Source organism: Marmota monax, unplaced genomic scaffold (assembly GCF_021218885.2).
Source record: "Marmota monax isolate L192 unplaced genomic scaffold, Marmota_monax_Labrador192_F-V1.1 WCK01_AAM20220418_F8-fsc00034, whole genome shotgun sequence".
Classification (NCBI taxonomy): Eukaryota; Metazoa; Chordata; class Mammalia; order Rodentia; family Sciuridae; genus Marmota; species Marmota monax.
Genome location: NW_026693934.1, coordinates 168,682 through 188,435, shown reverse-complemented (window position 1 = coordinate 188,435; position 19,754 = coordinate 168,682). Strand labels below are relative to the sequence as shown.

The following is a 19,754-nucleotide window of genomic DNA, read 5'->3' as shown; positions in this document are numbered from 1 at the left end:
TTCTTTATTATATTCAAGCAGAAAACTTAAAACAACTTTCAGTATCTTCGCCTCAATAATCTGTACTGTTTTGCATATACTCCTTTCCTAAAATTTTAATTGATGAAATGACCGCATCTGAGATTCACTATTGAAAAACGTGTAGAAGATTATCACATCTGGGTTCAGTCTAGCTTTTTAGTAGTGCTTGATCAGCATGTTTTGGGCAGAATCACTAAAAACCCAAAACAGGCCAAGTAAATCACACACACCCTACCACCATCCCACTAGCCATCTCCTGAAACTGACTATAGATATGGATCCAGAAGAAATCAAAAGACATTCTTCCCTTCTTTGATTTGACTCTGGTTTAGACAGGGAGTAAGGATGTTTTTGCATTGTTTTGTTTTGTTTTAGTTGTTTTTTTAATTTTGGCCAAATAGCTCAGCTGATCTTACAGAAAGTCTCCTGGATTCTGAAATATCATGGATCATCTTATCTCAACAGAGGCAAAAAAATCTTGACAGCACAATATCCTTACTGGGGGGTCCCCATGGGCCACAGCAATACAGTGTCACAGAAGAGGCAAACTTCTACTGAACTTGCTGCCCTGAGACCTTCAGTTAATCTTTTGCTGTAGAATGGAAGATCAAAAAACCCTGAGCAGTTTAAAAAATATGCAGCTAATGTCACGCAGTTAAACTGATGTAGCATGCATGTTGTTTTGCAAGCTAACAGGTTAAATATGGCTTTGCTTTAAGATTCCCATCAAATTTCGTTTTTATAGAGAAATCTCTGAAAGCAGAAGGGGTTGAGGGAGGGTGAGGTAAAAAGAAATAAATCATTGTAGTCTCAGGAACAGTAATCCTTGTTGAGGATTTTGGCTGATTGATATAAATAACATCGTCCCCGCCATCTGTCCGAAGAGGGACCTTTCCAGTCAGTGTTAAGCTGCAACGGCAGAATAATTAATGAATGGTGTCCTTTGTGCTGGTAATAAAGACAAGACAAATTATGTTATAATCCAACTGCTGCTCATTTGTCACAGCCAAATAAAATGTCAAATAAAAGTGAGGGGGGCACTGTGTTTGTTTAATGGACTGCAAGCTACCTGTTTCTATTGTTGACAGACAACTAGAGTGTAAGTTTTGAATGTTGCAGGAGAGAAAAACCTTCCAACTGAAGTCACATTTCCTCAGGAATGGGAGGTGGAAATGTAGGGAGACATGGGGGAGGCCTGGCAGATAAACACTGAAGTAAGTTTTAATTAGAGAGCTATAATACCATCCGCTCCTCTGAGTAAGTTGGTTGCGATTGCAGTGCAAAAAGCACAGTCTGGAAAGTCCAAGTTCAAAACACAGCCGAGCTATTTGCAAATCTGTAAGAATTTGGTAGGGCTCTCATCTTGCATTTTCAGGATAGACACATTCATCCAGTTGCTAGGAAAGCCAAATAATGAAAACATAGCTGGGATTTAGCAAGTTCCACTGGGAATTACCTATGATAGAGGGCAGGGCTGCACTTCCTCAGAACATGCTCCTGCTGTAAAAATTCACAAACCTGGCATTCATACAGGCATCTGTCGCTTGCTCTAATGCCAGTTCATAGTATACATACAAACATCTGCTTCCGTGCACAAAGGGATACAGAGCGCTTGACAGGTCTGTGTTAGCAGGGTTCGCAATGCCAGTTCTTTATGCAAAAACCCTAATGCTTCCCGTCAAGCCATTAGAAGTGATACAATCAGCCCAGGCCCCATTAAGCCATCAGTGTCCACCTGTGATAAAGATGGCCATTTGTTTTCTTAAAGCCCACTTAATGTCTGCTTAACTCAATTTGTCAGGAAATGTAGAACAATTTCCTCACAGCCTGAAATTTGGTAGTGGTTCAAAGTCAAAAGGCCAGGTCTAGTCCTATTCAAATGATATAATAAACAGTCTTCAAATCGAAATCTCCCTTGAGAAGCTGATGTTTACTTTAAAAAAAAAAATTATGTTAGATGGAAAAAAACAATATTTGCATCCTTTATTGTTATTATTATTATTTTAATTTCTGAAGTCCTGGAGTATGTGTACCAGTGAAAAGGGCCATTGCTTGATTATATGAGAAAATAACTTTATTCTCTTTCTAAATTCAGACAGAATTTGGTTTTAGGAAGACCAGAAGAGCCTTTGCAAAGCACCCAGTCTCTCACTATAGCAATTGCTTCCAAACTCTGTAAGGAATCCCATTGTAATATGTGCAAATTTACATTTCAGTCTAATTCTGTTTAAAACATTTCCCTTACTGCTTACATTTCTAGCTATGTGTTAAATTGATATTGCATTTTTATATCCCTTAAAATAGAAAATTAAAAAACTGTTTGGGAAAAAAAAATTTTTTGGAAAATGATATTAGTCAAATATGGAGGCTGACTTTCCCTCCATCTCAAACCACTTTTAATCACATGGTCAACTACATCTGCTTAAATATACTTGTCATCTGGAGAACAAAAAGGAATCAGCACACATTTCTGTGATGAACCAACAGGGGGCTCCCTTCAGTGTTACAGATGCACTGGAGTCCTAATGTTCCCAATCAGTAGTTGATGCAGAACTAACACCAGTTTTTGCTAAAAATTTAACCAAATTTTAATTCTTGCTAGTACAACGTCTACATTCAGGATATTTAACTTTTGGTTCCTATGTCTCTGCTTAATAGAGTTTCTAATGATCACTCTAAAGCTCACTATACACATAAGGTACACGGAAGAGCTAAGTCAATTACCTGGATAATTTAATCAACAGCTATCAATTGGGCATATAACATGTGCAGAACAATCCAGGCAAAAGTTGAAGTTTAGGATATTAATTATCTAGATAACTAACTCATTTCTCTACTTTCCTCTTTGAGTAAAATAAATAAATAAAATTAAGGGATATATGTTCCCAAAAAGAAAAGAAATAAATATTATTATAGGTTGTGGTATGGGAGTAAAATGTGTTTCAATACAAGATGAGCAGCTACTTTGAAAATATTACCATGGTGTCTCATCCATGAACTAGTGTTCTGGATATATGTTTTTGTTTTTTTTTTTTTTTTCTGCTCTTCAAAGCCTCATTCCAATAGGCAATAAAATTCCCTAAGAAAGAATTTGGGAAGAAGCAAAAATGAGAATATGAAACTAGAATATATTTCCACAACCAGCACTGCAGGATCCTTGGTCCTTCTTCAGATTGCAAATCTATAGTCCTATGGCATTTCATATCTTCTGCACTCTCTGCAAGTGTCTCTCAGCCCATTGCTTTCAGTGGTAGGAAGAAAATGGCAAAGATAGGCTTTGCTTTCTTGATTCTGAAATATAGTCACTACATAAAAAATTAACAGAAATACCTAGAGGAAAGTCCTATAGGAAAATAACATGATTTTCCTAGAAGAAGTCTGAACTGTGAAAATAGTTTGTGCCATAGATCAAATTGAAGGTTATCATCTTAACAAGCACAGAAAATTCATTTTAATATCAAAATAACACATGCTCATTATCAAAATGTAGAAAATATATATTTTAAATATATAAAAAATCACCCATGTTCCTACTATTCCAAGATAACTTCTTACAGTTAATATTGTAGTGTACTTCCTATCAGTCTTTTAAATTGAGTGCCTAGAAAAACTATAATTGTATGTTCTCAAAGCAATTTTACAAACTCACTTTATACTTCTTCATTTTACAGATTAAAATTAATAAATATTTATTGAAGTTAACTTGAGATTTCCAAAAAAATAAAAATCACTCTAAATGTTACCATCATTTTCAGAGATATTTTCTTTCAATCTCTTTACTACATAATGGAAGAAAATTCATAGATAATATCTATCAGTGCTTGATTTTTTTAGTCTTTATCACTTTGACTACTGGTCCACTCAGTTTTGTCCATACAATTATTATAGATACAGAACATATTTATCAAGGATTCTTTGCAATAGAAGTAAAGATTCTGCTGCTCTCTGCAGCTTTGATTTTTATGAGACAAGAGAAAAGTTGTTTAGCTTCTCTCTAACACAATATTCCACTAATGGTGTTTACTAGCAAACTCCAGAATAAATGGCACCTGTCATTGTTTTAGATAATAACCGAATGTTCCAGAGCTTACACCTAAACTGTGAAGAGTTGACCACAAGAAAAGGCTTTTCTTAGTACAATGAACAAAGAGGAAGCCAAAAAGAAACAATCCAATGAGGCCTTGTGAGTTTGGGGTCCAAACTAAGTAAAGAAGAGGCTTAGTTGCTTTGTAATGTCTCTGTTCTTGGAGCATAAATATTGATCCATCATTTGATAGACATACACAAGCCTTCAGGTAAAATTTTCAAGAAGGCTGACATTCTCATAGATGAGAATGTCATCCTGTTGTCTAAACATAAAAAAGACAATTTTGAATCTGCATACAATTTGGAAGTCACAATTTTTTCTCTATATATTCAGTAGATGCTGCTTTATTTTCTTCTGGGATTTAACAAGAAAGTCTTAGTATAGCCTTAAATATTTATTTATTTATTTAGTCTTATTTTTATCTGAATATTTGTAGAATAATACTTTACCCCTGTAATCAAATGTTTTGCCAAAATATATCAAGATAGAATACCAACTCAGTGGTACTTTCTTGGAACCTGGCTGTCATTTTCAATATTGATATTGCCTTCTCACTCATAGTACTTTTAAAATACGTTTGGCCTTGATTTTGGCATTTGGATTGTCCTTAAGTTTTCAAGTGTTCTAATTACTTCTCACATATGTGTCAGCTATAGACAATCTCTTAATATGCTGATTTTCAACACATCTTCCTCCTCCTCATTGTTTGTCTCCATTTTGGGAAAACTTCTCTACTCTGTCATCCATATCACTGATTTACTCTCCCAGTGGCAACAACTTGACCTTTATTGCAAAATTTATTTTTATTGCATTTTTAATTTTCACATGATTATTCTTGTGTCATCCATCCTTGTATCTTTTTGTCTTACTCTGTTCTCTTTTTATGATTGGCTGATCCTTTTGTTAAACTCCTTGAAGTATCAAATCATATTAAAGATACTAGATATTTTCTAATGTCTTATGATCTTTGTGAGATATCTGAAAGTCTCTTCATCATGATCTTCTTATTCAATGTAAGTGTTTGCATAGGTCACACATTGTTGGAAATTTTGTTACATTGACACATATCAAGAGGTAGCAATATATCTAACATTCTTTTCAGATCATCATTTATCTTTCCAGCCTAAGCTTTGTCTTGGTGGCAAGTTGCTAATCACAACTCTTACATTAATTCTTATCGAGCATAGATGTTCTCATACGGCTCTATTATCCTAACATTGAATTTTCTTCCACTCTAATTCCTTTACTGTCTTGCACTCTAAAAGATGAAGTATACACATTAAAATTTCAAGAATTTACTCCTTCCAGAGTTTTGTGGGTCTCCACCCCACTATGTCTTACATATGGACAATCCCAATGGTGATAGGTACCATCACCAGTGCTTCCTGTCAGCCACCCTCCTACCATGACCAGAGTTATTTTCTAGAAGTTGCTGTCTCTAAATTATCTCAAGTAAAAGAGAAATCCATATGTAGTTAAAAGATGATGGCACTGTCAAAAAGGGATGAAGAAAAATACCTACCCAACACCAACCAGCATTAAAACAGTGTAGGAAAGAGCATTGCTGCATTTTCTGGTCTTATGGCTTGATTCTAAAAGTAGACAGTTGAAGAAAGATAAAAATGCTTTCAGAATTTATAAATAACTATTTTATTAAATTCCTCACATATTTATCCACAAAAAGTGCAGCACTATAGGTTAATTATAATTATTAGGAAATACACTGACATATAAAGAATATAGAATAAGTGGATCATGGAATTTGGGATTTAAAAAAAAAATGCTTTCAGAAAGGCAGTCTGTCCAGTTCAGTAGTTCAGTAGCTCAGGTGGTCTTACCTCTGGCATTTTCCCATTATCTCCAACATCTCTTCCAGTAAATTCTTTCTAAAGTTTTGTCAATACATTGACTATCAGCCCACATTAACTTATGTTAAGAAGTCTAGTCTGATACATTGTCTTCAAGCATATAAATATTAGTGATAAGTTCCTAGAGGTGGTTGGGTGTTCACAATCAGATACCATTTTTAAAACCAAGTCAAGATTTGCATCAGCTCTTTTTTGAGGTCACCATATTGAAAGTTTGTATTCAAATTGTTCCTCGGGTATGACCTCACCCTGTGCCTCATTCTTTACATCTTTACCTAGAAATGATAATAGAATGAGAAGGAGGATATTTATTTTTAGTCCTGCCATTTGCAAGGCCCTTTTAACTTCTAAGAAGATTCTTAGGGTCACAAAATGTAAGTCCATCATTTAATCAGAATGATAGATTTCAGAGCATTATTTTTCCATTCGGGGAATTTTTTTTTCCACTATCTCAACCACACCTTGGTTCTTTATGAAAAGAATTTGGGATTTTACATCATAGAAAAAAAAGTTTCTCTTGGCTTGACTTGCTAGTAAGGAGGTGTGTGAATGGCCTGAAGTTATATATTTGCAAAGGAAATACCATCCAGATGCTCAAGTCAGTCTTTTCTTGGCAGACAACTAAAAACCATACTGAAACTGAGTCTAAAATCTCAAACAAAAGACTTCTGAAAGTCTTTACCTTTGTAATGGACATTAATTAAGAGAAGCAGTCCTATCCCCCATGATCAAAGTTTAACTACTATTAATCAGAGTTCACCACACAATTAACACTTTGAACTGATTAGCAAATGGGATTATAACAAGAAATTTTGAGGTGGGAATAGTGAATGGACATATTCTTTTATATAACTTTCTGCTCCTCATCTTTTAAAGGAAGGAAAAAACAATGAAATACTCCGGTCATAATGAACTGGCAGATTTTGTTTTCGGTGAGGTGTTTGCCATTACATATTGCACATAATGTATGGCACTGTTAGGAGGAAAACATTGGAGTCAAAGTGACTGGAAAGTTAGGTCTGCTCTGTAGCACTGTGAGATTGTTGACATCTGCCGAGGTTGGAGCGCTCAGTAAGCAGGAAATGGGGTGTCACTCTGAGTGGTAGTTTACCATTATCCTGGCATCCTAATGAAGTGTCTGCAGTGCACAGAGCTTCTGGATGGCATCTTAACGCACGGCTAAGCAAAAGCACTTCTCTCCCTGTCACTGTCATCCATCTGCCTGCACCCTACTGTAGCCAATGGGATGGAACCATGCTACAATGTGCTATAAGCCATTTAGAGTTGCACATTGCATAATCAGTCCCATCAAATATGTAAAAAATGGCTATTATTGGTTATTTTCCTCAAACTCTGGCACCTGGAGTTTGATACATTAAAGTTAAACTTTCCCAAGTGCTGTTTTTTTGCTATTAATTCCACTTTCCTCCCACTATCTAAATGGAATGAGTTGCATCCTCATTGTCTTAAGTCTTGTTAATGGATTGAAAGTGTTGTATGAATATTCATTATAAACTTCACCGTGCATCACACTTGGTGAAATCATCAATTTACAATTATGATGGAATGGTCATTTCTTTGAGATAACCATTTCTTTTCTTTTCTTTTTTTTCTTTTAAGAAAAGGATTACTCCAATCTCAGATTGGTTGATTTCATCTCAAAGCACATTAGTTTGCAGGGAGTTTGAAGTCTTCTAATAGATTTCTTTAAAGACACAGTGCATTTCACCAACACGTTTGCATTTTTAAGCTAGTATTGTTAGTGCCAGATGATTAAATTTGGTGCTATAATATCACCTCCAATGAAATTCAGATGCAGTGGAGAAAAGGATGTCAGCTATTAGGTGGCATAAGTAGAGAAAAGTGTGTGCAATCCACTCCAAACTTCTGAATAGGCTTTGCAAACAAGGCTGCAGAGCAGCTGGGCTGTCATGGTAAGAACCAAAGTGGGAAGATGGCCACAAAGTTGAGGAGGAGCTTTCTGTAATGGGCAGGGGCAACAGGGATCTGCTAAAGTGGGGAGTGAGGGGTGGGCAGGGAGGTTAAGGTTATATAAACAAAAGGGCATAATATAATTCGGTTGCATCAGGAATTTTTTTCACAGACATTAAAACTATGGTAAACATAACAGCAGGGAAGCTTGCACTGCCGCACAGTGGGAAGCTTAAAGCGTCTGCCCGAACTGTGCCTGGCTCAACCACTGCTAGAAGTCTCCGACTTTCATTAGCACTCGAAAATTCACCCAGTTCCCCAGAAAAGGAGAAAAATTCAAGCAGCAAAGCCCCTCACTAATTATTGTAAATGCTCCCAGGTTACAGTTGTGTGTGTGTGTGGGGGGGGGGGGGGGGGACAATAATGACAGAATGGTGTTAATCTCGAACAAAAGAGTCATCCTGAAATAAAAAAGAATAAAGGAGCTTGTTTGTTCCGTGCTTGATTATTTGTTTTAAATCAGTGTAGTCCTTCGTTTGATGCGAAAAGCAGTATGCTGGAATGTTAGGCCACCATTTTACAATGATATCTTAGAATATTGAACCAAATTATGTGAATGCCTTTTGAGCAATGAAAGCTCAGGCGAATTGAACAAATGGTTTCCACACCTTGACCCCCAAATTTATGCAAGCATCTCTCACGGTCTGAAGCATCTTTGAAACAGAAACTGCTTTCTTTGGAGGAAATTTGTAACAATACCAAAATTAATATGGAATTAAATGTAACAAGGTAAGCAAAGGAACACACATTACTGCAAAATATTGCACCTCACATTAAAGTTGTTTTGTTTTTCCCCTTAAAGAATAGATTCATTTAAGAAAAATGTTAGATTTCTTCAAGGGTAGAGAGGTCTACTTTGATGCTTCTAAACATTTAAGATGATAGGTTTTTGTTGTTGTTGTTTTGTTTTATTGGGATGATAGGTGTTTATTTTTGCTAAATCTAGACTCGGGAATCTGGTTTCTTCCTTCATATCCCCCCAGCTGCTGTCAGCAATACTGCACATCAGCTTTCCTTCATGTGAGAATATTTCTCCAGAACTCATTTGCAAAAAAGTCGAAGCAATATTAAACACCACATCCAAACCTCTTTAAACACACAAAGAAATGGGAAAACACATCAGAACTAGACCATTGAGAAAATCTTCCTCTCAAATTTACTGTTTGCTTCACATGCTAGCATAAAATATCCCACAAAGTCCCGTTTGTGATCCATTTGAAACAATCTTGATTTGCTTAAATTGTCACATTCTTCTTGCACATTTCTTCCTAAATGCAAAAATGGCAAAGAATTCTCCTCCCTCTTCATTATAAAAGTGCAGAATTTCTGGCTTGTTTATTCCTAATGGAACACTTGAGAAAGACGAAAATGTATAAATATCTCTTCCAGAAGATTAGTTGTCTCAATCTTTTTAAAAGAGAGGATTTGTTCATTTTTCCCCCATGGTAAACAACTTGGCCTATTCATTGAAATTTTCCATTGTTAAATTAATGCATTTTACTTGCCTGACTTAGTCCCATGGTTCTAAGACATCAAACCTTTTAATAGCCTTATTTCTTCCATACTATGTACTAGTAAATGTCATTAGGACATTGATGGTTAGGGATAGAATCTGAGCCTCTTTGAATAAATGTGTGTTCTATCCTACTGCATGAAACTTACTAAACCCGAGTCTGAAAATTCTCACAATCTGACAGAATGAAACTGTTTTCCTCCTCATGAGAACACAAGCAAGAAATGTCATAAGCATTTTGAGTATTTCAAATCAAGCATAGGAATTTTGTCTGATCTACAGCTAAGTATTCTATTGACAAGGTCAAGAACAGAGAAAGGTCTGGCCACCAAGTCAGAAAAAAATGAGTCATTTTTAAAAGGTAGACAGTTTATCAACTTCAATTCCTAAAGTGCTGTGCAGTCCTTTCACAGAAAGTTCAGGAAATTCCCATAACTATAAAGAAACTGTGTCTTTATGTATACCTCCCATACATGTGGTTCTCCAAAATTATATTCAAGATGCTAATGAAAAAATGGCTAATATCTTCAGGAAACTGTAGAAAGCGAGATGGGGGAGGGAGAGAAAAGCAAGCTGTGGCAAAAAACCTAGGCTCAGCAGCTTTCTGGGGGAAATGGTAGAATGTGACTATGTGATTTATAATGAGAAAAGGTATCTACAACATACAATTTTCTACCTAGCTGCAAATAATAATTCATAGTGATGTCCCTTCCAGATAAAAGACCTTTGCTATGTAGGACCCATGTGGTAAAATGATCATGATAAATGTCAGACCAGTGCAGGTAACGGCTTTACAAACCATTAAGATTAGCTGGCTCTTTTTTCCGATGATAACAGTAACCATGCTGTGACTCTATGTGGTAATAATATCTCAGTCCTGATAAATGCCAGAGCTCGGCAGAGGTGTTTATCATTCCCAGTTCAGAAATGCTGACTAAAGTTACCACATGTTGCCTGTTTTTCTTCTTTTACAATAGTCTCACAATTAAAAACAAAACAAAACAAAAAAGCTGAATCATAACAATATTTTATAATCCATTTCTTAAATTATTTCAATGCTTGTTTAATTCATAACTCTTCTCTGCAATCAGTGTCACTGTGTGGCCATGCCAAATGACCTGGACAAACAGTCTACCATACCAACAAGCATCTCCTCTTCAGAGGCCTTTTGTTCAAAATGAATGGTTATGAGTAAAGATTAATATACTTTCTTTAAAAAATGTTTTTAACTCCAAATATAATGAAAGTATTCCTTAGTTCACATTTTTTCTAATTATGTAATAGACCCTAGTTTTTTTCCAGTGAGGTTTTTTTTAAATCCCATATAAATCTAATTTGTCTACAAATGGAAAGAGGCAAAACATTACATTTTTATGAAAAACTCCAAATCTTGAAAAATATTTGTAAGATTTCCACACTCATGAAAAGGTACAAAGGTAATGCTTTGTACTCAAATACATGAGTATTTGAAATGAATTGTGGTTTATGATGAGAAAGATATCAAATGAATCAAAATGGTAAGAGTTGGGTTTTTTAAAGCTTATAAAAGCATATATACATGAATAAATATAATTCAAATAAACATTTCGCAGAACTGTATTTCAAAGAAATAAACTAGTGAGCTTAATTTTCTCAGCATACACTATCACTAAAGAATTAATTCGTGTCATTTGTAAGTTACAGAAATGTACATAACCACCTTGACACCTCCAAAATTACTATGAAAACTAAGAAATTTTAGGGAGGACAGTAGGATTGTGTGAAGATTGCTGCTGGTGTCAGACATTGCCTTGCTCTTTGATTCTGACAAATAGGAACATCATTGCAAAATTAAGGAGTGGGAGAATGGTTTAAGAACCATTTTCAGGTTTTGGTGAATTTTAGAGAATGTAACTATATTAAAATTGACTGCATCAAAGTAAGACCCTTTATAAACAGTTACATACAGAAAGTTTTCCAAACTTGTCTCAGTGTGAGATCAATGCACCAAAGTCCTTAAAATTAGACAGATTCAGTTATATAAAATAGAAAAGATGGTAGTTTTACATTCCCTGAGTGTAATATGGGATGCATAAAGAATTTAAGCATAAACATTTTTAGTATCTTCAAAATTAATTAAATAGAATTTCAAACTCATTGATTTGTGAATTTCTGAATTATTCCAAACTTTTTTGATGTGATTAACATCTCAGAAGCTTTTTAGCAATCACTTTAGATGACCCCTTCAGTAAGAAGAAGTATGTAAACTTCATTGATACCTATATTGTGGCATGCCTAATGTTCAACACGTAACAGATTATGACATATTTTGTATTTTATTTGCCTCTTTGGATTAAAAAATGACAAAAATGTGAACCAACTTCGTAGCTTTCATGGGTTCCACATAGGCCTTAATAAATATTGTTTTCTTCAAACATATATACACATATGTTTAATACTCTATAAACTACTTAAGAAATAAATTTATTGAATTTAGGTATTGATAAACTTGATTAATAACTTCTTAATTATTTATTTCTAGACAGTAGGAAAATAAATGGAAAACATTAAGATTGTTCTTAGCAATACTTCTAACAGTGCACTGTGGGTGGCTACTCCCCACTAGACCAGGACTCAAAATGGTCCCTGGAAATGGTGCTAGCGTAATCAATGACTTGAAGTTTTCCAAACTCAAGGACTCTACAGACTTAGAATAATGCATCAGTCAGAATATTTTTGAAACTGACATTTACTGACAATGAAAGTTTTTCACAGTTTAAAAATTGTTAATTTAAAAAAACAAAACAAAGAAACAAAAAACCTGACAAAACATGAACATCTCCTAAGAGGAGAAACAAGGACTACAAGGGATTCTGGTGTAGAAGTGAGGTGAGTGGTTCTAATTATCAGGAGGTCCCTGCAGACAAAGAAGAATGCACCCTCACCTTGAGGCACATGCATTTTATTCCTGCTGGGTCTCTCCTACAAGTAATGTACCACCCTTCTAAATGTTTTGACATGGTTTATCAATATCTAAAGCCAAACTTACCAGGCATAGGCAGACATGGAGAATGTGCCTTCATTTTAATAAAATGTAAAACATGACTTTCGGGGGATTTGGGGGAAGTGTGAGGGAGGGGCAGGAGAACATGGAATCTCACAAAACTCCAAATTGCCAAATACAGATTAGCCTCAAGGTCATGATTATTGCTTGGCTCATGAGACAATGACATTTCTGTTTATGATGTACTGTACCTACTTAAGATTTTAACAAAAGGATCTTCAATAACTGATAGCATTCTTTGTATTTACATATCTATCACACACTGTGACCTGTTTCTGTTTTTAGAAAAAGTTACTAAGGAGTAAAATGTATGGTTTCATGTGATTTTTGGAAACAATCTTGAAGTATAAGCAGTCAATTGTGAGGGATGATAGAAGAATTAAAAAGAAAAAAAGACATTTTGAAGTAAAGGGGGACTTTAATTAGTAAGCACTTATTATATGTCCATTTGTGTGTGATGAAACATTTAATTCTACAAAAATTCTGAGACATATGTTTTTGTATTTTTAAGTAAAGGATTAGAAGCATCAGGAGTTCCACAACTTTCCACAAATCATAGAGAAAAGCAAAAATTTTAACCTGGTTCTTTCAGACACCTGTTACACCACTTCTCTTATTCATTTTTTCTTATATTACTAATGCATATTAATGGTACAATATGATGGGTTTCATTGTTACAATTTCATGCATGCATATAATGTACTTTGGTCATAGTCACTCTCCTTTTTTCCACTTTTTCACTCCTCCCCCATCTTCCAGTTCCCTTCCTTAGTAACCCCCTTTCTACTTTCATGTTATCCTTTTTAAGTTCTTTTCATATTCTATATATAAAAGAAAACATGTGATTCTTGTCTTTCCATGCCTCACCTATTTTACTTAAGTAAATAATCTCCAATTTCATCCATTTTCCTACAAGTGACATGATTTCATTCTGCTGTATGGTTGAATTGTGTAACCTTCTCTTATTTATAAGATGTGTTTGAAATATGTGCATATTTGTATCCATTTGTGAAGTTTGAATCTGCCCTTAGAGTGTCTCTTCCTAAAGCAAATGCAAGCTAAAGACATTAACCTAGCAATCATTTCTCTACTTTGGATGATTCTTCAATCCCAACTCAAGATTTGTCATTAAAAAAGCATATTCTCTAAGATTTGTACCAAGTAGTAGAGTACAGAGTAGACTGAAACAAACAAAAATGTTCTTTGAAGATATTTATTCTTCCTAGAAGCAAGAAGAGTCTCTAAATAAATTCTGAAATGACCATGATACAAAAAGTATAAATTGAGAATAAATTAGAGAATGGCTTTCTACCAAATATAACTCTGACTTGTATTGACTACTGTGTTTTTCGTACAGGATGCATTAAACATTCCAAAATAACTTTCAGAAGCAGAACAGCTGTGGTACTTATGACCTCCTTAACAAAGGGAAGCAGTTGTCCTTTGCCAGTTGTAGATATGTGGGATGAACAGTACTCCCTATGTAATGGTTACTGGGAGAAGCTAGTCTTGTGTTCCTCTGGTGAACCTATATACAATAGCAGAATCTATTTTGAATTATGATTTAACGTTTGGCTATAAATAAATTAGGAAAAATAAAGGCATGGATGATAAGATCAGGAAAGTGTCTAGAGGCCAGCAGGGCCACAGTTCTTCCCTGCGTAGAACTTTCCATCATTGTGTAACTTTATCTTATCTCTTTTCTAAAAGGCATATGGTTGTAAATGTTCTTACTTTAGTAGCAACATTTCATTCAGATAAATGCAAATATAACTACCATAAAACATATTTTGAAAAATGTGCCCTCAAAACTACGAATGGGGGAAGGGGCTATAAAGCCACATTCTTGTGGCATTAAAACCTATATCACATCATGTAAGAGAGGTTAATTTTCCAAGCAGCATGAAATTGTTTCTGAAGAAGATGATTTACAACAATGTGTTTGGTGTTGATTGAGAAGATGGGGGCAGGTAGTGAGCAGTGAGTGAGAAACAGTTTAGAATCATTGTTGAATAGCCAAAATGTACCACTACAGTTTACACAGTTGTGGGTTCACAGTTCAGACTAGAGAGAGGATATATGAATGTAGATGAGAATCTAAAATGGAGGTATTAACAAGCATAGAGTACATATGAAATAAATCATATTGCATTGAGGGTAGGAGTAAGTGCAAATGAAAGAAAAAAAATGTGGAGCTTATTATTTCTAGAAAGATTTTTTTGTCTCTTAGTATATAGTGTACCTAAGATAATAGATTCTTTAATTCTCCACATAGAAAAAAAAATGTTTCTTTACCTTCCCCCTCTAATCATAATGTAAAAAAGTCAGAGCTATCTTAAAGTCTTCTCAAACTTTCAATGCTTCACAATAATGAGAAACCATATGCTGAAGAAGAAATATTAATAGAAAATGCTGTCTTTCAGATGCTCACTGAATCAATTGAAGGCAGTTGACACGTCTTTAGTAAGCTGTGTATGAATCTTAGCTCATTAACCACTCCTGTATTATGTATGCTGATTCTAATTCCTAATATGACACATCAATAAACCAGATCTGAAAAGGTGTCATTTTGATTTTAATGTATCCAATTGTATTTTTAGATGTTCCCCCACTTAGAAGTGTTTGTGTTATTTCCTGATTTTACAAGCTATGGAAGAGTGGGTGTGGTATTGATTTGAATGGGAAAACACTGCTTTCCTATAACCTTTCAAAAGATTTTGTTCTGATTAGATTTTAAGAAAAATAAATTGTTTCATCTTAACAATATTTCCACTCTTTCTAAGCCATTGCAGTTTCCCCTCTAGAACAACAGCATAGTTACCCACAAATATGCATGTATGACTCTCCAATTGTCTGATTGCTCAAGTATGTGTGCAAATAGAAAAAGGAAAATATGCCTATAAAATATTTTTATGTAGAATGTTTCTTATAGGCAGACTGAGAAGCCACCATATATTTTATAAAGGTTCTGTCGCATAACATCTCACCAATCAGATCATCAATTTCTCAGTCCATCTCCAAGTATTTAGGGACTTGTGTAATGGCAAGCTATCTTAGCAATTGTATTTTCATGAACTGATACCAACTCAGTTCAAGAATTAGCAACTGCATTTTGAATGCTCCCTAAACCAAGTAGTATGCTAAGTGCTAGAAACAAAAGGTGAATTAAACTCAGCATGAACTTCAAAAAAAGGTATGGAGGGGGTGAACACTTACAGAGAATTTAGTTTGACCAGTCACTGTGCTATGTACATTACGTACTATCTTGTGAATTCCATAAAACTTCCCTTTTAGATGTTATTCAAGGAGAATAAGAAAGATGTCTAAGACCACATAGCTAATAAAAAGCTGTTACAGAATTTAAACTGAGGTCAATCTATTCCAATCATTGCTCATGTCTTTCATTCATTTACTAATTCATGTTTTGTTCTTTCAATCTACTGTCTACCAGAATAAAAGCAACTCAGCTTTATAGGAAGATTCCCTCTTTAATGGGGGAAATGGATAGGAATCCAAGTAATGGAAATACCATGTGAAGTATTGCATAAGAAAAATGTTCTAAAAGCAAAGGAACACAGCAAAGGGAGAGCTAACTTTGTTCAGGAAAGCTCACAATTCTTTTACCTGGTGGCTTAACAGACTTGATGATGTTTTAATTCCTGCTTGAGCACCATGGTTGTGACCTTGAAATTCAATTATTCCAATTAAGCAATGCTCAACCTTTTTTTAAACTCACTCTGACTGGATCATATGTTCCCCAAAACTAAGGTTTGCTGAATGTAGCCATTAAGATCACTCCCCACTTACTGTCTGTCAAGTTTAATTTAGGGCTGCTACTTCTGCAGCCCTGAATGTCAACCTGTCCCTTTTCTGGAGTTTTTGAAATTGACCTGATTATAGTCAGAAATTTCAGTAAAACTAAAAAGGTCTCCTCTTCTCCCCTCCTTTCTTCTTTCTACTGTTCCCAATAACATCTTCATTGCTTAAACCAAATGTTTCACCAGATCCTCAAGTAAAATGCATTTCTAGAATCATGCCAAACTTCAAAAAGTATCTACGTCTTGAAAAAAAAAAATACACCTATACACACACATCAGAGGGTTAAATACAAAGTATCTAACACTACTAATAGCTCTGTTCTGCGTCACTATATCAGCTTCACTCTCATCTTTTAAAAAATATCTATATTGACTTTTTAAATAGCTTTTTCTGATTTTAAGGTATCCCATAGGCCCCAAGTAGTCCTGCAAAGTATCACATTTTCTTACCATCATTAAATAACCAGGGGGCTCACTACGTTTTGGCAGAAAAGATTACATCTGGTGTGGGCTATGATGTTGCAGCATCTTTTTTTTTCTTTTTCTTCCCCTTTGTTTCTTTCATTTGCAGTTGTCCAAGCCATATTATGTTGGAACTCTTCTAAGAATAACTGCAATTTTGAAAGCTTTGACTGTGGGAGGCATTATTTATAGACCCTTGTGGTTTTAGGAGGAAAAAGAAAAATCTTCCAGGCAGAGTTCTACTAGGAAGACTGCCCTCACCCCACTTCAGCCAAATACCATCTTCAGCAGGACATTTTCCTACAATTCCTTACAAAAAGTTTCTTTTGAAACATCTTGCTAAGAAAACTGGCAATTTCTAAACTAATTCTTTCTTACCCTAGTAAATAAAATTTATATACCAACTAACAGAAGATTAGAAATTGGGCTATTGAAGTACATCTTATTAGGAACCATGTTTACTCTTAGTATTCGAGAACCATCTGCAAAGGTTTTTGTACACAAAATCACAGAATCCCAGGTCTCACTGCCCCACAGTGAGGAATGCTCCTTCTAGCAGTGTGCATTCTTCATAGTCTCCATTCTCAAGGTCATTTCCTGGTATACCAATTCCATATACATTCTCAGAAGCATAAAGAAGAAAAGTTTAAAAGTTTAAATAATTAAATCAGCTCTGGACACTCCTCCTCAGGAGTCCCACATAATGCTTTAACTCAACTTTCATTGGCCAGACTTGGTCACATGGCCACACCAGTTGCCAAAAAGTCTGGGAAATTAGCCCTTTTGCTGATATGTTGCCATCCTCTCCACAATGGGATTGTCATGCAAAGGGAGATAAGAGTGGATATTGGGTGGGGGATTAACTTACATATATTTCCATATATATCTCTTCCAGCAGTGATCTCTTTAGAATTATAAGGAGCTCTGTGTTAGAAGTTAAAGATAAAATATACATCAGAAAGATAACAAATCAATGTTCTAAAGTGTTTAAGTGCAATAAATAATTATACCTCAAAATGGTAAGGTCCTGACTAAGACCATGGCAAGACAAAGTTCTTAGGGTGCTAAGTAAATAACTTCTTAATTTTTCTTCCATGCAAAAGGAACAAAATGAAGAAAAACAATACATGTGGTATGCAGTTTTGAACAACTTCCTATTTTTAAAAATGCATAAGACCAATTATTATGCTTTTTGGAGTTTTGTATTTTGCAACCTCCTTATTTTGTAGCAAACCCAAAATGCATCAGGAGAAAAGATAGCATAGAAGTAATTTTTTTAAAAAAATTCTTTGTTTTATATGTCCTTATGTATTAGCTTCCCACTGCTGGTATGCCAATAGCACAAACTCTGTGGCTTAAAAGAGTACAAACTTATTATCTTACATTCCTGGAGACTAGACATCTGAAATCAGTTTCACAGGGAAAAACTCAAGATGGTGGCAGGAATGCATTCTTCTGGAGGCTCTGTTTCCTTGCCTTTTCCAGCATTTAGAGGCTGTTGTCCCTCATTAGCCCAGGCTCCCATCACATAGCCCTTCTCCTTTGATTCCACTGTCATATCACCTTCTCTCTTTGAGTCCCATCCTCTTTCTTCCCTTTGATAAGAACCTTTTAGATTACACTGGACCCACTATAATAATCCAGAAAAGTCTTCCCATCTCAATCCCTAACTTGATCACATCTGCAAAGTCTTTTTTTCCTGGGTGAAGTAACATAGCCACAGGTTCCAGGGATTAAATTGTGTACACATATGGATGTCACCATTTGTCCTTCTACACCTTATAAAATAGGAAATTGAAGAAAACAATTCAATACTTGATTTAAGGAAGGTTGTGTCAAAGTCACAGTGTCGCTGCTTTCTTACCACCATGGTCTAATTCATATAGTCAAAATAAACTCCAAAACAACTTGGTGAAGAACACACTTTCCCTTTGGTTACTGATAGTACTTTAAGTTGTTAAGTCTTAGTTAAAATTTTCCTCAGTAAATTCTCTCATGTACCTATGAAATCGTTTCTAACCTTCTTTTTACTTATTTATTTGTTTTTTAGAAAAGCCAGACAATAACACAAGAATTGAAACTATAAAGTCTCTTGTACAAAAACTCCCTCCACCAAATCGTGACACCATGAAAGCCCTCTTTGGACATCTAACTAAGTAAGTTGTAAGGGTTTCTGGGTATGTTGAATTATAATCATTATGAAATAAGCAACACTTAGCTTTAAATTTCTAAGACAAGATTTTTCGATACTTCCTTCTCATATTTTCCCCTCTAGCTGACCTAAGACTTCCTGTAAAAACTGAAAAATGTACTAGAGATAGGAAGGAGAACTTACAAAAGGAGCTTCTGAAAAAATTTATTTTTCCTTTGGACTTTTCAACAAGTAGGTAGATGTTTGCTGACTGTCAGAACCATTGCCAAGTCCCTGAGATAAGCCATCTTTGACTTTGTTATCTAATGTCATGGGAAGAGCATGAAATGATTCAGACATACATTCAAAACCCATCATACACCAAGTGCTATGACCACAAATAAGTTAAACTCTCTGAAATCCACTGTCCTCATCTGTAAAATGTAGGTTCCAATGAATAAGGTACTATTCATGTAAACAGTAAGGAGGAGAGAATTCCAGGTGGAGAAAAGCAAATAATAAGACCCTTAGGTCCCCAAAAGCTGGATGCATTTGAAAAGCACAAAGCAGGACTAGACAGCCAGCACCTGGTAAGCAACAGAGGTGGGGGACAGGAGCTGAAGTTCTAAACATTATACAGCATCAGGTCACAGGTCTCATTGGTCACATGTGGACCAATGAAAGATCTGGCTTCTGTTCTAAAAACAAGGAAGAACGACTGGAGAGTGCTAAATTCAAGGAGTATAAAAGATCCCTCAAACAGCTGAGTGGAAAATGGATTGCAAATGTGAAAGCAGGGAGATCTATTAACAGGCAGCC

General features: G+C 35.2%; 1 protein-coding gene and 1 long non-coding RNA gene across 4 annotated transcripts in view; one reads left to right on the top strand and one right to left on the bottom strand.

The window, feature by feature from the left end:
* Positions 1-19,754, top strand: part of Arhgap15 (Rho GTPase activating protein 15) — a 619,786-nt gene that overhangs the window by 540,329 nt on the left and 59,703 nt on the right. For 2 of the 3 annotated variants that reach the window (XM_046463726.2, XM_058585365.1), the window contains exon 13: positions 18,855-18,960. The exons of the other annotated variant lie outside the window; for it this stretch is intronic. In XM_046463726.2, the coding sequence (XP_046319682.1) occupies positions 18,855-18,960 (106 nt within the window). The remainder of the gene's footprint in view (positions 1-18,854; positions 18,961-19,754) is intronic. 3 annotated transcript variants of the gene reach the window in all.
* Positions 1-19,754, bottom strand: part of LOC131424916 (uncharacterized) — a 60,235-nt gene that overhangs the window by 16,992 nt on the left and 23,489 nt on the right. The window lies entirely within an intron of this gene.